The following is a 21,094-nucleotide window of genomic DNA, read 5'->3' on the forward strand; positions in this document are numbered from 1 at the left end:
CAAACAGAGCAAGAAATATTAGCAAGGGCATACAGCCTCAATAACAACAATAAATTGTATTTATATAGCACCTTCAATGTAGAAAAACATCCCAAGGCACTTCATCGGGCATAAGGAAAAATGATTGTTGAGCCAAAGAAGGAAGGATTAGGAGAGATGACCAAAACCTTGGCCAAAGAAGTGGGTTTTAAGGAGGGTCTTAAAGGAGGAAAGGGAGGTGGAGAGGCAGAGGGGTTTAGGGAGGTAATTCCAGAATGTGTAGTGTAGGTGGTTGAAGGCACAGCCATCAATGGGGGGGAAACGGAAGTGGGATGCACATGAGGCTAGAGTCAGAGGTATGGAGAGCGTGGGGTGGGGGGTGATGTAGGGCTGGAGGAGGTTACAAAGATAGGGAAAAGCAAGGCGATGAAGGAACTTAAACAAAACACATGAATGAGAATTTTAAATTTGAGGAGTTGGGAGTAGAGGCCAACGCCGGTCAGCGAGGATGGGGATAATGGGCGAGTGGGACTTTGCGTGCGATAGGCAAAGAAAAATATAAGAGTTTACTTTTGACTTTGTCCCTGATGGTTTATTAGAGTGTAGTGATTTGTGGATTAGATTCACTCTAGTATTAAGCCATGTTATGCTTCGTTTGTTTTCATTATGCTCAGTCAGGTTTGCTGAACTCTAGGTGGCTGGATGTTTATTTCAGATGATCCCTTATTCTTTAATTCCCCTATGGTAATTGATAAACTTAATAGCATCTTTCTTTTTGAGATGCCAGTCTCCTTGTTAAGATAGATAAAAATGCATGAAGATGAGAAAATGAGGTAGCTAGTCTAATCTCAAATCCATTATGTAATTTCCCAATTTGACTTTACCTTGACCCAAGGGTAATATATCACACTAGTCTGTGTGGACGGAGGCAGTAGAAGCCAGCTTGTTGCCAGAATAAGAGTGAGTGGAAAGATTACAGGAGAATTTATAAAGGATGAATTTTATACAGATATTTATCTTGTTTCTATATAATTGTAAACAATTTTACAACACCAAGTTATAGTCCAGCAATTTTATTTTAAATTCACAAGCTTTCGGAGGCTTCCTCCTTCCTCAGGTGAACTTTGTTGGAAATGAAATCCTCGAAATGAAATCGCATTTATAAATCACAGAACAATGCTTGGTGATTACAGACAGTTTTTTCAACTGCCCATTGCCAAGGCAATCAGTGTGCAGACAGACAGGTGTTACCTGCAAGGTCTCAGAATATACAAATCACCAAAAAAAAAAAAACAGAGATAGAGAGGTAGAAACATAGAAAAGACAGCAACTGACCCGTTATATTAAAAACAGATAACATTTGTTCGCTGGTGGGGTAACGTGTAGCGTGACATGAACCCAAGATCCCGGTTGAGGCCGTCCTCATGGGTGCGGAACTTGAAATTGATAGCCAAGTTCCGCACCCATGAGGACGGCCTCAACCGGGATCTTGGGTTCATGTCACTCTACACGTTACCCCACCAACGAACAAATGTTATCTGTTTTTAATATAACGGGTCAGTTGCTGTCTTTTCTATGTTTCTACCTCTCTATCTCTGTTTTTTGGTGATTTGTATATTCGGAGACCTTGTAGGTAACACCTGTCTGTCTGCACACTGATTGCCTTGGCAACGGGCAGTTGAAAAAACTGTCTGTAATCACCAAGCATTGTTCTGTGATTTATAAATGCGATTTCATTTCGAGGATTTCATTTCCAACAACGTTCACCTGAGGAAGGAGGAAGCCTCCGAAAGCTTGTGAATTTAAAATAAAATTGCTGGACTATAACTTGGTGTTGTAAAATTGTTTACAATTGTCAACCCCAGTCCATCACCGGCATCTCCACATCATGTTTCTATATAGTTTTTAGCCTCATTTATGCCATGTACCAATCCACAGTTGAGAGACTAGGTAAGCCACTTGCTCCCAGGCCGTTTGCCGTTTGTTGTTTGGTAACTGCCTGCACTAAGTCCATCCTGTTTCAGCTCTGATCTGTCCTCATTTGATGTGGAAAAGTGCCTGATGTAATGGGAATGCCAGACATAGGAAACTGTGAGTATCCTACCATTCTGTGGCACTGCTTATACACACACACACACACACACACACACGTTCATACAGTGTTAGATATGTGGAATAGACTCCCATCAGATACAGTTCATCCTATGTCAATTAACTCTCTTCAAAAGAAACTGGGCAGATTGAAGGATAAAATTATGAATACATACACAAATGATCAAATACCCTCAAGTCCCATGGGGATGTTATCTGTGGAGTTGCAAATAGTTGAGGTGAATAATATAGATTATTGTGGGTTTAAATCCTACAGCTTGCTTGAATACCTTTGGAAGAGTTAGAGAGAAATTTCACAAAAGTTTCACCTTGAAAATTTTACCTGAGTATTTACAGGAGATTAAAAGTAAATTGTAGATAGGCCATGACCGATTATATTAATTGTACACAGATACTTATCTTGTTTCTATATAGATTTTAGCCTCATTCATGCCATGTACCAATCCATAGTTGAGAGACTAGGTAAGCCACTTTCTCCCAGGCCGTTTTGACAGAGGGTTAAAATCTTTAGAATTCTCTACCCCAGAGGGCTGTGGATGCTGAGTCGTTGAATATATTCAAGGCTGAGATAGATACATTTTTAATAAATTGGACTCTAGGGGAATCAAGGGATATATGGGGATCGGGCAGGAAAGTGGAGTTGAGGTTGAAGATCAGCCATGATCTGATTGAATGGTGGAGCAGGCTTGAGGGGCCGTATGGCCTACTCCTGCTGCTATTTCTTATGTTCTTCTGACAGTGCTGATTCTACACGGCTTATGATAAGAGCCAGTTTGATGGGCTGACCTTTTCTTTTTCTATACTTTCCTAATTTTTTATGCCTCTCTATTTTGTGATGTTAGCTATATTGCTTGTAATCATTGTTAAGATCCATGGACCGATACCACTTCCAGTTGAAGTAGGTGTGTATTTATAGGACAAACATAATGTGGAAATAATTAAATATTGATGGTAGATTGCAGGAGAAGTAAAATAGTTGAGAATTTAGTGTAAAGATTTGTCACTTTGCAACAGTAAATGCTGATCAAAAAGTAAATGGGAAACGGCTTATAACACATTTGAGACTTGTTCACCCATTGCAAAGATATGAGTGCATACTCAGCAATAAAACTCAAACTATCAGCCTGGAGGAGTTACACTATTAGGTTCCTGTTCTTTTCAACTGGAAAACAAACTGAAACTGATGAAAAAAAATTGCACAGAGGCATCGTCTACTTGGTTGAAGTGTCTGACAAGAACTTTTATGATGTTTACTCACACATTTATTCGAAAACTTCCATTTGCTGTCATCTAGGTTATCATGGTACAATGCAGAATAACAGTATACACACTTGTAAATTAAATAGCACTTCCAGGTACAACTCTTCACACTTGGATGGGGATTACTTGTTGTCAGGGCCAAGGTCATTCTTTGATCGTGCATTGTGTTTAAATCCTGTGAAATGGCAGCCAATCAATATGATTAAAAGTGCTATGTTTTGTTAATATCTTTTGTTACAACATGTCTTCAGAAAATCTTGACAGATCAATCAAGTTATCTGGCATGGATCAAAGAAACAAGCTGTTGGGGGTGGTGAGTTTGATGGGCAGCTGTGAGACCTCACCTGGAGTACTGTGTACAATTCTGGTCTCCTTATCTAAGGAAGGATATACGTGCCTTTGAGATGGCACAACGAAGGTTCACTAGATTAATTCCTGGGATGAGCGGGTTGTCCTGTGAGGAGAGGTTGAGTAGAATGGGGTTGTACTGTCTGGAGTTTGGAAGAATAAGAGGTGATCTCATTGAAACATATAAGGTTGTGAGGAGGCTTGACAGGGTAGATGCTGAGAGGCTGTTTTCCCCTGGCTGGAGAGTCTAGAACTAGAGGGCATAGTTGCAGGATAAGGGGTCGGCCATTTAAGACTGAGATGAGGAGGAATTTCTTCACTCATAGGGTTGTGAATCTTTGGAATTTTCTACCCCAGAGGGCTGTGGATGCTGAGTCGTTAAGTATATTCAAGGCTGAGATACATAGATTTATGGACTCTAGGGGAATCAAGGGATATGGGGATCGGGCAGGAAAAGTGGAGTTGAGGTTTAAGATCAGCCATGATCTGATTGAATGGCGGATCAGGCTCGAGGGGCCGTATGGCCTACTCCCGCTCCTATTTCTTATGTTCTTATGTTCACAAGCCTATGAGGAACAGTAGAGTCAATGATTGGCTGTAGCCGTTTGATTAACATTTCTGTGGTAGAAATCTCTGATTGGGGGTTAATCTGCGTTTGTCTACAGCCAGCAGAGGGTCTGGGCTAGTTTGACTCCATGGTAATGTTTCAACAAGTAAGAAGTGAGCACTTCTTTTCAGGGATCTAGTTATGTTAAAAGATAGTTCAGGGATGTGCCTTTGTTGTTTTGATATATCATAAGGAATAAAATAATTGTATATTATTGTAAATACACTGTCTTGCACTGAGTACTGTTCATTTATGAGTTCTACATTAAATAAATGGTCTTACTAGTTTATAGCCTGAGTCTTGGTCTGATGGAGTGTATATTGTCTGCCTACCAAAGACAAGGAGAATCCCATGGAGGCACCAAGTATACTCTTATATGCAAGTATGCAGCAACTAGGGTCCTCTGTTCCATCGCTGGATCTCACTATCAATTACTTGGCTATTAGGCAGGCAAAGGCAAGTTCTAGATGGTAGGGGACATGAGGCTGTTGATGCTGAATCTAAGTAGATAATCTACTGTGAAACACAAAAAAATATAACATGAACATTTGGGTTCCACTAGGCAAGAAAATCAATCATAACTGACAGCATTTTTTAAGCTGCTTCAGCCAGAAGACAGGCAGAATCGGACTAAGCTGATTAGCAGGGAATTAGGGTAAGTAATTGCTGCACGACGAGATATGCACATTCATCAGAGCAGACTGCTGTGGAAACAAAGTGCACTCAAACTCATTAGGCTTGAGCTGAATTTTTTCACCAGCTGCAATGGAACTGCATGCAGTGAAGCGTAACTTCAATTAGTGGTGTGTAATTGGTGAAAATTATCTGGAAAGTTACTATCAGTAACCACAAGGGAAAGCATCTGCATATGAACATAAGTTTGGCGAAACAGCTGCCCATTAAAATTGTGTCACTCCTTGAGTACAGTAGCTGCATTTGTGTGTTGTACGCGTGAGAAAATTAGATATTTATGTTGTAATAATTTGAATGAGGAATCAAAGGTTCATTTCCAAGGCCCACAGTGCAGGTACCCACCAAATTTGAGAAGAGTAGGAGAAAAGAAAAGTTCAATCAAAAATTAGTGGTTAGGTGACACCAGTTTTAGGTTTTAAAAGTTTGTAGATTGTAGGAGAAAAAGATTGAAGGTGGTAAGGAGTTCCACAGTTTTGCAGGTGAGTTATGTGAGTAGGAAACATTGCAATGAGCTTTGATTTTGAGATAGTGAGGATGGAGGGAAGGGAAAGAACATGTAGGGTAAAGTATTTGGGCCTTAAACAATGTTATCAATATTTATTCTTTGTATTGCATCTCCTGTTCTTGGTGAGTTTGTGGTCTGGATTTTCCTCCTCTTGGCGACAGGGCAGTCCCAACACCCACCAATGTTAAACTGCCGCCATCCTGCCACAATTTCTTCCCAGAATCTTCATTGGCATCACAGGGTGGTTTGAAGGATAGAAAACCTCTCGTGGGAGAGAGGGATATACAGTTCTGCTGCAGCTTTTAAAAGGTTGCAACCAGCTAACAGGCAACAAGGAGGAGCAGCTTCAGGGGTGTGAGCAGCTGTGAGCGCCCCCCAGATTCTCCGATGTGTCAGTGGAGGTGTTGCTGGAAGAAATGAGGGGCCAAGAGGGCCTGTCTGATGGGCACTGAGGGCAGAACGCCAGATTGATGAGTGGTGCAGACGTCTGGAGGGAGAGGCAGTCACTGCAACCTCCACCACCCCAGGAACTGCCACATATTGCAGGGAGAGGTTCACTAACCTCACAAGGGTGGCTAAGGTAAGTCAAGGCTCTGTCGCCAATACACATCATCTGCCACTCAAACAGCCTCACCCACCTCGTTACCCATCATAATTGTTCTCTCTCAGCACCTGGATGTGACGGAAACTCATTTCTGCAAAGGGCGACTTCTCGAAACAATCAAGCAATTTTTAAAATCAAAACCATGCTCTCAACTCACTTTGCCTGCTTCAGCAGAGCTGGATTAAGAATTCTTAGGGTTGTGGGTACCAAGAACATTCAAGGGAGCAGCTCCGAGGAACTTCTGGGTTGTAGAATGTTTAGTGCTCACTAACAGGTTGGACTGCAAATAGAGGGGTATTTTCTAATTTTGCTGATTTTCATTTAGATGTTTAAGAATAAAAGCAACATTTTTTTTATTTTAAGTTGGATAGCATCCTCGTAACCCTGTCAGAGGCATGGTTTAAAATGGTTGGCTGAGCAGGTTGTGACTGCAGTTTCCAGTCTCCTACACCTGATCCATTTTCCAGGCAGGGCATGGGATAGGGACAAATGCAATAATAGGCTCATTGTCAAATCTGATCTCCAGGCAGATGGGACTAATAGCAGCTGCAGCATTTTCCTGAAAGGGAGGGAGGGAAAATGAAAAGTAAGAGCCAGGCCTGGGAGGTACAGGCTCTTCTTGATGACTGATCTCAAGGGAAATTCCAGCAATTTGAGAGCAGGCTGTGTGCCTACTGTCCTGGCAGCAGAGGTGGAAAAGGCCAGGAAGAACCTGAAAAATTATATTGAAATAAAAAGGGTTGAGGGTACATTTTACTCACATTTAAACTGAACAAAAGGTAAATAAAGGCAGAGATTAATTTGTTTAAATCAGTTTTGTGATCTGTTTCACTTCTTTCAATTTTAAAATTCAGTTTGATTATTTCTCTGATGGTAGTTCAGGATTAACTCATAGAAAGTATGTTGCAATTTGTCTGGTGATGTTACTGTATATGAAATATATTATTTGTTTGATGTTGGTTTAGGCTATGGACCAAGGGTTGGAAAGTTGGATTAGGCTGGATGGCTCTTTTTCGGCCAGCATGGACACGATTTGCTGAATGGTTGCATGTGCCGTAAATTTTTATGATTCTATGATTTCTTTCTATTGGTCAGCTCTAAGTTTGTTGGACTCTCAGGTGTTTTTTGGTATAATTCGCTCTTAAAATTATACACAATCCCCGGGAAGAGAAATATCAGGTCACCGCACAAAACAAAAATTGTGTCACGCAATTGCCCATCGAATCCTGCTGCTGTACAGGAGGAAATAATAAGTCGGAACACAGAGTAGAGGAAAGGACAGTGAGTTTAGAGTTAGTGTTTAGATGTCAAGTTTGGGTTTTAAAAGCTTGTAGATTGTAGGAGGAAAGAGACGGAAGGAGATTCATAATTTCAAATCCCATGGAAGGATAAGTTAGATTATGAGGCAATAAAAAAAGAAATAATTTTCATTTTCCTTATTTCAAAACCAGCAAACAAGGGGCTACAGTTATAATTGTAATCAAATATAATTAGAAACCAAATTCACTGAACAGGAACTGAGGTAAAGTCATGACAAATAAATGAATCACTAAAAGTCAAGACACTATTAAAGGAAAACAAATCACAAATTAAAAATATAATAAACTAGCAATTTATTCTCTTCCAGTGATTTTCATTCTACTGTGGAAAATATAAATTTTTAGTAACAATTTAAAAAAAAACAAATTTCATAAATGTACATCTGCTCCCAGTGTTTGTCCTGAGAGAGTGTTCTGTGCATACATGATAGTATTCTGAAATAAAAACAGAAAATGCTGGAGAAGCTCAGCAAATGAGGCAGCATCTGTGGAGAAAGAAACAGAGTTAACGTTTCAGGTTGAAGACTTTTCATCAGAATGGAAAGGTTAACTCTCTTTCTTTCTCCACAGATGCTGCCTGAGCTTCTCCAGCATTTTCTGTTTGTACTTCAGATTTCCAGCATCCACAGTATTTTCCTCATGATAGTATTCTGTGTGATTTAAATGATCAGATCGTGGAGCAGTTTGGTGATTACAGATGCTGCCTGACCTGCTAAGTGTTTCTAGCATTTCCTGTTATTATGGTGATTACACTCCCTACCTAGTGATTAGGATGTTTGCACCTGTGATTCCTCACACAATGTGCCCGATTTTCATTATTGGCCAACATTGGGCAGGCAGTACCCACCTCATGTCCTTGGTGAGAGGCCCAAGTCATTGAACCAGCCCTCACAGGCAGCTCAACGATCGTAGGGGTGGGGAGAGTGTGAAATCCGGCAGCTTCTCCACAGAGCCAAGCCAGAAGTAAAGACAGGGTTGGGCGGGGGGATGGGGGGCGGTGGTACAAGTGAAAAGGCAGCCGGTCGGAAGATTTTTGTGGGACCTTTCATGCTCCTCCTGGCCCCACAAAAGTTATTCTGAAAACTGGCCTAATCTCGGTAGTCCGCTTTACGCCTAGTACCAAAGAATGGATCGTGTGCATGGTAACTGAAAATTGCAGTGAGGTCCTACATACTTATGATCTGGAATGCACTGCTTGAAAGAGTGTTGGAAGCAGATACAATAGTAACTTTCAAAAGGGAATTGGATAAATACTTGAAGGGGAAAAATTTACAGGGCTATGAGAAAAGGGCTGGGGAGTGGGACTAATTGGATAGTTCCTTCAAAAAGCTGGCACAAGCACGATGGGCCGAATGGCCTATCATTTGTGCTGTATCACTCTATGATTCTATACGTCATAGGGCCCCAAATTACATGCCTTAATGAGGCACCGCCTGAAACAGGTAATATTCTGGCCACCCATTTCCAGTACTGGTTGAAAATGGTGGCAAGCGGATCAGGGACAGGAATGGGACCAGAGCAGTAACTTCAGCACTGCAATTTTCGGAGTGCCATCGCCCCGTTCCTGCCTGGCGGAGGCTATGAATATCGGTCTCAAACAATTAGTGATCTTATGAATGTTATTGGGAGAGGCACCGAGCAGAGGCCAGGACTATTCCATAAGGAGAGAAGATTACCAAATGGAGAGTGCACTGGGGACCTAAAAAGAGCAGGAGAAAATAAAAAGTGCACTTTCTTTTACTTCTCCCTGGCCCTGAAATCAGTGACTCAAACTGGGTATGGTTCTGTGGGGAATGTTGCCCTCCAGTACCTCATTTGAGCCTTGACACTGAGTGTTTGCAGACTAGCAAGGGGGTGTCACGTTGAGCTTGATCTTGTTCTTACAATATTAACAGATTTGCACTTTCCAGCAGAATCACTTAATGTCAATCATGGGCACGACCCCTAAGCTGATTTTTTTTCTCCCCCCACTCCCGCCCTCAGAGGAAGTTGAGGCCAATTGTAACATCTCAAACTGCTACCCTGGTTGAGATTAGATAACTCGACACAGACCAGGGTCGATCTCATGACCTTTCCGATTTATATGGCCCAGTACCAAATAGTACATTCGCTCACCAAGTAATTGGGAAGCTCTAATAAAATCAAGTAATAAATACATTTTAAAAACTGATTTCTTTTATTAGAAACTGCAAGTTTTTAATTGAGTACAGCAACAGCTGAATGTTTAGTTACAAACAGTAAAATTTGAATATTGACTTAGCAAAATAAATAATAAATTTGGTCACACTTGTTCTGTGAGGGCCACTGTTTTATCATGGGTTTGATGAATGGCAAGTTCTATTGTAGTTTTTTTTAGATCATTGAGGTGCTGGCTGGAGATAAATGTCTGGGTCTTAATTGCCTCAAGCATTAGGTTTGAGTTACTCCGTCATCCCAGCATTATTAAATAATCATTCCATCCATTGGCATATTAATATTTGTTTTCATGTCTGTATAATCAGGGATATGCATTTGCTGCTTTAGTCAGGTAAAGCTGACATATTGTAAGAAGGGGTTTCAATTTTGGGTCAAACAAGTTTCACTAAAGCAGAATTGCAGTGCTGTGTGTACGTGTGTATGTATTTGTGAATATTTATGTATATACATTCTAAGAATGTAACTTCAGCTAGGATATGAACATGAAAATTAATAATAATTACTATGTTATATTCAGAAATTTCTGTTCCTACTCAACCTCTTTGTTTGTAACATACTGACTGCAATTGATACAAGTGGTTCTCAATTCCCTGTAAGGACTGACAGATGGGAAATGAAGGACTGACAGATGGGAGACGGCAACCACATTTATTTTGTAACAGTTTGTCAAAAGGCGTTAAGTGCAAGAGCCAATCAGTAACCCCAAAGTCCATATCCTGAGACTGTTGAAAGCTCGATTTCAGTTCAGTGTTTATGTGATGAATGAGAGTGATGTAAAAGGTGGCTCCTCGCTGGAGAATGTGTCAAAATTGTATTTGAAAACCTGGTTACACTGCATATTTTTCACAAGTATTTGACCACCTTTTTGTGTTGTGCAATTATATTTTGCCATTCTGGACTGCTCTCCTTGAGTGGATAACTGCTTTCCTACAATATATTTATTCTTAGAGGAAAATTTATCTTCTCTTTTAGGCTCATTATTTACTGTACTACATTTCCGTACAGCGGCCTTTTTTCCCCCCTGCATAGCGCACTGAGGCCAGTTGCACCACCACTGCTACCCCAACTGAGATCAGCTAACTTAGCACAGATCCGAATGGTTCAGTTTTGCACCATATGGTGCATTTGCACACTGAACCATCAAGGAGCCAACATGTAAAACATTTTAAAAATTACATAAATTAACAAAAATAGTGACATTCAAACACTTACCTAATGCACAGACTCCATTATAGCTGTCGGAGTCAAGCTTGGGTCCTGGTGGCCATCATGTTGCCACATGTATATACAGTATTAACAATATGAGTTTGCAGTGGGCCGGGGAGAGGATTGTAGAAGTATGACTTTTTTGCTCACTGGCACAAACGGAATACATTGTACATTGTAGTTGCTTCATATGCAGTACTAATACCACATAAGGAACAAACCTTGCCCCATGTACACTTTGCTTGTGCAGTATTCATTGTGTACTTTGTCTGTTATTATTATTTATTATCTCTCCAAATCAGGAGAGAATTATAGCCTTATTTCTGACCTGTGTTCCTATCTAGGCAGAAGCTGGGGGCACAGTCTCATAAAACTGGCCCTTAGATATGTCCCCAAGCCTCCATGGTATGCCCAAGCTGCCCATGAAGAAAGAAGCTTGAACACTCCTGTTTTAACCAAGTTTTTGCTGCATTGCTTTCTGTGTAGTAGTCTCACATACCACTTCATCTTCATATATATTCCTCTCAGCAGATGTAGGGTTTCATTTCTGATGAAGGGTAATCACCCACACTTCATAACTTGCCTTTTCTTTTTTCATATGGTGACTGATCTGTGTACTTCCAGCATTTTCTGTTTTTATTTTAGATTTTCAGCATTTAGAATCATAGAACCAAAGAGGTTCCCAACACAGAAGGAGACCATTTGGCCCATTGTGTCTGTGCTGGTTCTCTGATAGAGCAAACAAAACTAATCTCACTGCCTTGCTCTCTGCCCCAAGCTTTGTATCTTTCTCTGCTTCAAATGTTTATCTAATTTTCCCTTAAAAGATACAGTGGCCTCTGCCTCAACTACTCTCTGTGACCAAAGCATTTAATGTTCCAACAAACCCTCTGTGTAAATAAATTTTTCCCACCTTCTCTCCTCACTCTCTTCGTGATAATTTTAAATTGTTGTTCCCTCGTCACTGACTCCCCAACCAGAGGAAATAATGTTTACCATTCACTCTATCAAAACTCTAAATAATTTTAGAAACTTCTATTAAATCTTAGCCTTCTCTGCTCCAGTAGAAAGAATCCCAGAATCTCAATCATAAGTATAGTTTCCCATCTCTGCCATCATCCTGGTGAATATGTTACACCTTCCCTATGGCTTTAATGTCCCTTCTTTAATGGGACATCCAAAATTACACAGAGTATTCTAACTGTGGCCTAGATAATGTTTTATATAAGTTCATCATTACTTTTTTACCCTTTGTCTTTAATTATAAAATCCAAAATTCTATTGATGTTTTTTATGGCTTCATCTACCTGCCTTAGCACTTTCAGAGAATTATGTATTTGAACTCCCAGGAATCTCTGTTTATCCACGTGCTTCAGTGTTGTCACATATTGGGATCTTTGATTTTTTTTTCTTCACAGAATATGGGAATGAATTATGTGTGAAGGTGGTGTTTGAAAAGAAAGTGAATTTGTACAGATTTTTAAAAAGCACAGACCACAGAATGGAGGCAGGGGCAGAATGAGAGGGGGTTAAAAGGGTTAATGAGCCAACTATCCTTATTGTTGCCTGCAACAGCTAGCAACATTAAGCAATTTGTTATCTTGCTCTCAATGGACTAACAAAACAACCAGACCTACTACAATGAAGATAATTTTATTCAGTATTATTCTTTTATGTTCTTACATTGAATCTAACTATATTGTCGTCATATTTGTCTCCTCCTCTCAAATCGTTATTTGTCCCACTAATTTTCCAGAACAAAATCAAGCAATGCATCTTTCCTATTTGGACTACACACATACTGATCTAAAGAGCATGCAATGCATGTGGTCAAAGTGGGGAATGCATTCTAACAAGCATTCCTCACTTTAATCACATACATTACCTTAATTCCAGCCTATGTTGGAATAATTAAAATCAACCCTTTTTTTGCCCTTATGTTCTCTTTGAACTGTCTGCAGATCTCCATCTCTCTCATTGTCATTTGTTAGTGGCCTGTCATGCACATTAAGAATTGTGCCATTTCCCTTCCTATTTCGAAACTATCCATATGGATTCTCTCAGTACAACTCCCAAGGGCATTATAGGAACAGGAGTAGGCCATTCAGCCCATCAAGCCTGTTCTGCACGGCTTTTCTGTATCCCAACTTCATTTACCTGCCGTTTCTCCAAATCGCTTGATACTCTTACCTAACAAACATATATCGACTTGATACCCTTTGTGTGAAAAAGTCCTTCCTGATTTTACTCCTTAATGGCCTAGCTCTAATTTTAAGATTATGCCCTCTTGTTCTGGATTTCCTCACCAGAGGAAATAGTTTCTTTGTATCCATCTTATCATATCCCTTTATCATTTTAAACACCTCGATTAGATCATATCTCAACCTTCTAAACGCAAGGGAATACAAGCAAATTTATGCAACTTGTCTTCATAATTTAACTCTTTAACTCCACCAGTATCATTATGGTGAATCTGCACTGTACCCCTCTAAGAGGCCAGTATATCTTTCCTGATATCTATTACTTTTTGTACCTGTGAACTAGCTTTCAGTGATTTGTGTACATGACACCTAAATCTTTCTGCTCCTCCACAGCTCCTAGTCTCTCACCCTTAAGAAAGTATTACGATTTGTCTTTCTCAGATCCATAGTGAATGACCTCACACTTCCCCACATTGAACTCCATCTGTCATCCTTACATTCTAGTTCTGTGATAGAATTAATCACTAACATTGCTACTCCACCCCTTTTTACCTCCCTATCTCTCCTGAAAAACAGTTATAACCAGTCCTGTCTAAATTTATGCCACATCTCCATTGTAGCTACTATAGCATATCCCTCTATAATTATTAATGCTTCTAAATTAATCTTCAATTTTGTTTTCAATGTTTTGTGCATTAATATACTGCTCCACCAATTTTCCTTTTAATTTTAGGGTTTAGTTACCTCTGATAGTGCATGTGGTAACATGTCCATGTAAAATTCCTTTGTGCGCAATTTTAATATAGTGGTTAATCCATTCATTTTAAAGTAAACCCTCAACCTTGGCAGACAGTGTGTATAGTGTATGGTTTTTTGGGAAGATTGAGCTCAGTAGACTGACTGGCTGTTATTTATCTCATAATTTCTTAGTTTTATACCATTGATGATTACAGTTCAGCAGTCTGTGAGAGACTTGGAGCATTTATCACACTGGCTGAGTGTCTCTGACTTAACTCAAAAATACGTGCGGGTAATCGGAAGGTTTAGTAGGTCAAACTTGGTCTTATGGCAAGTGCCTATAGTATACGTAAGGATTTGTGTACAAGTATTAATTCATCCCCTGTGGCTCGATGGATAGGTACTATTTTTCAAAGAAAGAGCACAATGTGATCCACAGATACAGAAGAGTGGAAACCCAGCTATGACACTAAAATTACTGTGGAAAGTTTTTTTAAAAAACTGCAAATCAGAAAAAAATAGAAAATGCTGGAAAAAATGCCTAATCAGTCGGTCAGAATCTGTAACCTTTCAGGTGTGCGTACTTTGTCAGAACTGAAAACTAGAAGATAAATGAGCATTTTGGTAAGGTTGGAGAAAAAGCAGTATTTTCAATTGGCCTGATTTGATCAAACACCTCGTTTAAAAATATAATGGTATGAGCTTCAATATCAGAGGGAAGGGTTTGTGCCTATCCACAAAACATGACTGAGAGCTGACTGCATCCTGTTATCTTCTACGTTTGTGTGCACGCACAGCTTGGCCTATTCCAGACAGTTACCATAGTGATGGGACAACACAGGAGCCTGTTGAGAAAAATGTTATCATCAGGAAACAGATGCATGAAAAATAGTAGATAAGGAAATACAAAACTTGATCATATGAAGGAAGTGATCTTACCAGAGAAGGTTGACGTGGCTCTGCTGTTAATTATAAAGATCGATTGTAGGAAAAGCTCTAATTCCACTTCCCCCACACACAGTTAGTACTAATTATCGACATGTTTTGTTCAAAACCACATAAAAAGTGTTCACTTTTTCCTCACCCTCCTGCTTTCATACCTGAATGTTAAAAAAAAACAAAGCACAAATCCTTAATCAACAAAGGGGGAATTTTGTTTTTTTAATGAGGAGTTGTCTAGCCAGTTCCTATCAATAATATTCCTTCAAAAATAATGAGGCAGTAAACAAATCTTCCATCGGTTGCTTCTAGGTCACCCTTTGACGTAGTTTCCTTTGTTCTGAAGAGGAAGACAATAGTTGTTTTACTGTTAAGAGTTTCTTTGTAGTCGTGACCATAATTATAAAACATTATTATTCTGCTTCTAAGAATTTGAATGGATGAAACAATTCTATACAGCAAATGTTCCTTTATAATAGAGGTTTATACAATTTTGTTTTGCAAATATTTTAAGGGTTTGCTACTAACATATTGAGCTTTGTCTTTTTTTTCAAACAGATTCCTATTTTGTACTTGGTTTGTTAGAAACTGCAGATCATGTAGTCTCTGAGTCAGGATAATCCTGTTTGTAAAACAGTGTCACTTATGTGTGGAATGTTAATATTTTACTAAGATGTTTTCTTTTGCATTCAGAATTTAACTTTCAAAACCAAAGGGGTGATTCTCAACTCACGACCGCCTGTTTCTTGCCTGAAAAGCAGGTGGACAGCAATTGAAAATATAGGGACACCTCAGATGCCCCCATAAGGCACGTAAATGTCTGCCTAAAATGGGCGGGAGCTGCTTAAATATGCATATCGGGGCCCTACTCTGGTTATGGGATCCCGATTGCAATTCTCGGGCACAAATGGATGGAGTGTGTGCCATGTATGTACCGCCCAGTTGTATCAGATGTTGAACAACCTAACCAGCGACTTTTAAGGGACCTTTGGAGGATATAGTTATACAGGACCTTGGTGAGACCACACTTGGAGTATGGTGTGCAGTTTTGGTCTCCTTACCTAAGAAAGGATATACTTGCCATAGAGGGAGTGCAGTGAAGGTTCAACCAGAGTGATTCCTGGGATGGCAGGACTGTTGTATGAGGAGAGATTGGGTCGACTCGGCCCAATGAGAGGGGATCTCATTGAAACGTATAAAATTCTGACAGGGCTAGACAGACTGGATGCAGGGAGGATGTTTCTCCTGGCTGGGGGGTCCAAAACGAGGGGTCACAGTCTCAGAATACGGGGTAAGACATTTAGGACTGACATGAGGAGAAATGTCTTCATTTAGAGGGTGGTGAACCTGTGGAATTCTCTGTCACAGAAGGCTGTGGAGGCCAAGTCACTGAATATATTTAAGAAGGAGATAGATAGATTTCTAGACACAGAAGACATCAAGGGGTATGGGGAGAGAGCGGGAATATGGTATTGAGATAGAGGATCAGCCATGGTCATATTGAATGGAGAAGCAGGCTCGAAGGGCCAAATGGCCTACTCCTGCTCCTATTTTCTATGTTTCTGTGTTGCTCAAAAAACGGACCAGGAAACATAAATTTTTTGGGTGGTCTGGCTTGTTCAAGGTTCCCCCGGGTTGGTGTCCCCACCCCCACTGAGAGCTGGCCAATTTTCATCCCTCCCAGAACCGGTGCGCTGCAACCCTGGAACTTGCCAGTTCCATAGTAATAAGGCCCAGGCTTCAAAATAACTTGGGCCTCAAGCCAGCACAAATGGGCAGGTGGAGCAGTCACTCCGCTAACTTGCGCCCGTTTTGGGCGTTGTTTTAAAATCACCTTCCAAGTAACAACAGATTCTGTGGAATGGTTTTGTAGTTTCATGGTGGCATGATAAGGAAATTAAATATATAATATTGCTTCTCCTTAGAACTAGAAGCAAAATCTCACAGTTTTCTTAACAGGGAATTGAGATGAAAACCTCATTATCCTTTGTCATGTTTGATTGTCCTGATGTGAAGTGCACTATGAACCCAGAATCCAGCACAGAAGATTATGAAGCACTTTATTGTCAACAAAAGGGCTCCCATGCTGACATAGCTGGTGACTTTGATATCCAGTGTAGAACTGAGCCATTCACACCAGGAAGGTGCCAGGTTCTGTGCTTCGTTAGCTGATGTGTTGGGACCATTGCTGTTCTCAATGTATAAATAATCTGGACTTGGATGTAAGGGGCACAATATCAAAATTTGCAGAGGACACAAAAATGGGGAGTGTGGTTAACTGTGAGGAGGACTGTAAGGAACTTAAGGAAGACATAGGTTAGTAGAAATTTAATGTGAGGTGATACATTTTAGGAGGAAACATAAAGAGAAAATACACTAAATAGTGAAACTTTAAAAAGAGTCGATGAACAAAGAGACAGAGGTTCAGGTACAGAAATCTTTAAATATAGGAGGACAAGTTGATAAAGTTGTTTTATAAATAGGGCCATAGAGTATGAAAGGAAAGAGGTAATGCTAAACCCATACAAATCATTGCTTAGGCTACAGTTAGAATACTGTGTCTGGTTTTGGGCACTATGTTTAGGACGGATGTTGTTACAAATTTAAGGTCTATGCTAGATATTATCTCGGGTTCATTGTCATCTGTCACGCCTGTAAGCAGACTCCTTGTCCTATAGGAGCTGGAAAGTATATTTACTGCCCAATATCTAGTTAAACAATAGTATGACTCAGGGATTGTAACATTAAGACCCCTCATTGTGTGCCACCATGTACGATATCCTATCTTTCAGAAGGTGGACTAGTAAACACATATGAGACAATGCCAATTGTGATCAACAAGCTGGTTTATTTCACATGAAGTATATGAATGAACACACATACCATTTTCAATGAGCTTCAATCAATTTGCTATCAAGAACTTGCATTTACTTAGCATCTTTCACAACCTCAGGACGTCCCAAAGTGCTTTACAGCCAATGAAGTACTTTTGACTTGTAGTCACTGTAGTAATGTAGGAAATTGCTCTTCATACCATCAAAATAATAAAAAAAAGTAAAATATGTGATTTTGCTCTTTGATGTAGGCTAATTCACTTTACAAGTCATTAATTTCTGGACTGACTGGCACCAACTTTCAGAAGTAAGATTCTGATTGTTTCAGACTCAAAATTGACTAAGGCTGCATTTTTACAGAGACAGAGAGAGAGAGAAAGACAAAACCATGACTGTTGACGCTTGCCTCAGCTCTTTATGTCAAAGATTGGCTTGCTGAGCTGTCAATAAAAACTATCACCTCTAAATGGGAAACTTCCCGCTTTGGTGTGGAAACCATGGCAACTACATTATTTGGAAAAGCTCAGCAAGAGAGGCAGCATCTCTGGAGAAAGAAACAGAGTTAACGTTACAGGTCGAAGACTTTTCGTCAGAAGTGGAAGATGTTAAAGCCTTTCCACCATCTACAAGGCACAAGTCAGGAGTGTGATGGAATACTCTCCACTTGCCTGGATGAGCGCAGCTCCAACAACACTCAAGAAGCTCGACACCATCCAGGACAAGGCAGCCCGCTTGATTGGCACCCCATCGACCACCCTAAACATTCACTCCCTTCACCACCGGCGCACCGTGGCTGCAGTGTGTACCATCCACAGGATGCACTGCAGCAACTCGCCAAGGCTTCTTCGACAGCACCTCCCCAACCCGCGACCTCTACCACCTAGAAGGACAAGGGCAGCAGGCACATGGGAACAACACCACCTGCATGTTCCCCTCCAAGTCACGCATCATCCCGACTTGGAAATATATCGCCGTTACTTCATCGTCGCTGGGTCAAAATCCTGGAACTCCCTACCTAACAGCACTGTGGGAGAACCTTCACCACACGGACTGCAGCGGTTCAAGAAGGCGGCTCACCACCACCTTCTCAAGGGCAATTAGGGATGGGCAATAAATGCTGGCCTCGCCAGTGACGCCCACATCCCATGAACAAATAAAAAAAAAGTTAAAGTTTTTAAGCAAGTACAGAGCCAGGGAAAGTGGGGGGAGGGAGGGGAGGAAAGAACAAAAGAGAAGGTCTGTGATAGGGTGGAGGGCAGAAGTGATTAAATGACAAAAGGGATGATGGCGCAAGTCAAGGAGGGTGGGAATGGGACAAGTTAAGAAATAAAAGATGGGTCTAGAGAAGCTGTGAATGGCAACAGCAGAACCATAACCAGCAGCTGCAGTCCAATAAATAAAAAAAATAAAAATGGGAGCAGTGATTATAGTCTGAAGTTATTGAAATCAATATTGAGTCCAGAATGTTTGTTCTAATTTTCATCCCTATCGACATCCTTTAAGGCTTTTCCTGGCTGTCCTGCTGTTATAGTATTAGAGCAATATCTTACCATTGGATTTCGAATTCTCTCTTTGCCCTCTGCTCATCCATTTGACATGCTTCTGAAGTTTCTAGTGTTCTTCCCAGTGAGCACCTTCAGCCTTCTCTCTGCAGCCTTTGTGAAGCTTATTTTTCTTCCTTACTTCGCTTGAATTGTTTTGTTGATCCGTTTAGGGTCATATTTTTGAGTCTGTGCTTGCTAATCTTAGCTACTTAGTTGTGCTAAATGTTCCTCGGTATATCTTTAATGACCAGGGGTTGGTACTAGGACCACTGCTTTTTTTGATCTATATTAACGACTTGGACTTGGGTGTACAGGACACAATTTTAAAATTTGCAGATGACACAAAACTTGCAAGCGTAGCAAACAGTGAGGAGGATAGTGATAGACTTCAAGAGGACATAGTGGACAAGGCTGGTGGAATGGGAGGACACATGGTAGATGAAATTTAGAGCAAAGTGATATATTTTGGTAGGAAGCAATATAAACGAAATGGTAGAATTCTAAAGGAGGTGTAGGAACAGAGACCTGGGGGTATATGTGAAGGTGGCAGGACAAGTTGAGAAAGCATACAGGATCCTAGGCTTGAGAAATTGAGGCATAGAGTACAAAAGCAAGGACGTTATGTTGAACCTTTATAAAACACTGGAGTATTGTGTCCAATTCTGGGCACCACACTTTAGGAAGGATGTGAAGACCTTAGAGAGCGTCAAGAAAAGATTTACTAGAATGGTTCCAGAGATGAGGGACTTCAGTTATGTGGATAGACTGGAGAAGCTGGGGTTGTTCTCCTTAGAGTAGAGAAGGTTAAGAGGAGATTTGATAGAAGTGTTCAAAATCATGAAGGGTTTAGATAAAGTAAATAAAAAGAAACTGTTCCCATTGGCGAAAGGTTTGAGAACCAGAGGACTCAGATTTAAGGTGATTGGCAAAAGAACAAAAGGCGACATGAGGAAAAACTATTTTACGCAACGAGTAGTTATGATCTGGAATGCGCTGCCTGACAGGGTGGTGGAAGCGGATTCAATCGTGGCTTTCAAAAAGGAACTGGATAAATACTTGAAGGGAAAAAAATTGTAGGGTTACGGGGAAAGAGCGGGGGAATGGGACTAACTGGATTGCTCTTACAAAGCGCCGGCACGGGCTCGATGGGCTGAATGGCCTCCTTCTGTGCTGTAACCATTCTATGATATTTCATTTGCTCTGAACTGAGGTATTAGCAAACAATTTACCCAGTCAATGTGCTTTAGTTGTTTCCTCATGTCTTCTAATTCAACTTTTTAAAATTGTGCACTTGAGTGTTGACCCAAGACAGTGTTGAATCCCAAATCATATTAAACTCAGTCATGTTATGGTTCCTGGAGGTGTTTCGATTTCCATTTCCTCCATGCTATCAGAGTCACTTACCATTACCAAATTGAGCTGAGAGCTGCCTCTTGTAGATTCCCTGATGCATGGAGTTACGAAGCAGTCATGGACTACGTTTATCAATTTGACTAAACCACTTCAATCTAAATCACTTTGCTTGATCAGTTGTTGCTTTATATTAACTGTGATCTTTAAAATAGTGAGGAACTCAAAGTCTGTCTTTTGTCCCAGTATTCAACAGTAAACCACATTATTCCGCATTAACACACAGGTTTCTTTTACAGGACACAGCTGGTCAAGAGCGATATAGAACCATTACTACTGCTTACTACAGAGGAGCCATGGGCTTCATACTTATGTATGACATCGCCAATGAAGAATCCTTTAATGCAGTGCAGGACTGGTGAGTTCAAGCTGTATTTTTTCCCTCTCTTCTGTCAATGCATTCACTCATGTTCACTTTTTTAAACAATTCCCTCCATCCCTCCCTTACGTTTTCTTATACATCATTCCTGATGACAAATAGCAGAAGGGTCGGTAACCGGAGGACACAGATTTAAGGTAATTGGCAAAGGAACCAGAGGCAAGATGAGGAGAAATTTTTTACGCAGTGACTTATTATGATGTGGAATGCACTGCCTGAA

General features: G+C 40.5%; 1 protein-coding gene across 2 annotated transcripts in view; it reads left to right on the forward strand.

The window, feature by feature from the left end:
- LOC137325294 (ras-related protein Rab-3B) overlaps positions 1–21,094 on the forward strand; it is a 125,300-nt gene that overhangs the window by 75,399 nt on the left and 28,807 nt on the right. For both annotated transcript variants that reach the window (XM_067990217.1, XM_067990218.1), the window contains exon 3: positions 20,735–20,853. In XM_067990217.1, the coding sequence (XP_067846318.1) occupies positions 20,735–20,853 (119 nt within the window). The remainder of the gene's footprint in view (positions 1–20,734; positions 20,854–21,094) is intronic.

This window comes from Heptranchias perlo, chromosome 9, assembly GCF_035084215.1.
Source record: "Heptranchias perlo isolate sHepPer1 chromosome 9, sHepPer1.hap1, whole genome shotgun sequence".
NCBI classification, from domain to species: Eukaryota; Metazoa; Chordata; class Chondrichthyes; order Hexanchiformes; family Hexanchidae; genus Heptranchias; species Heptranchias perlo.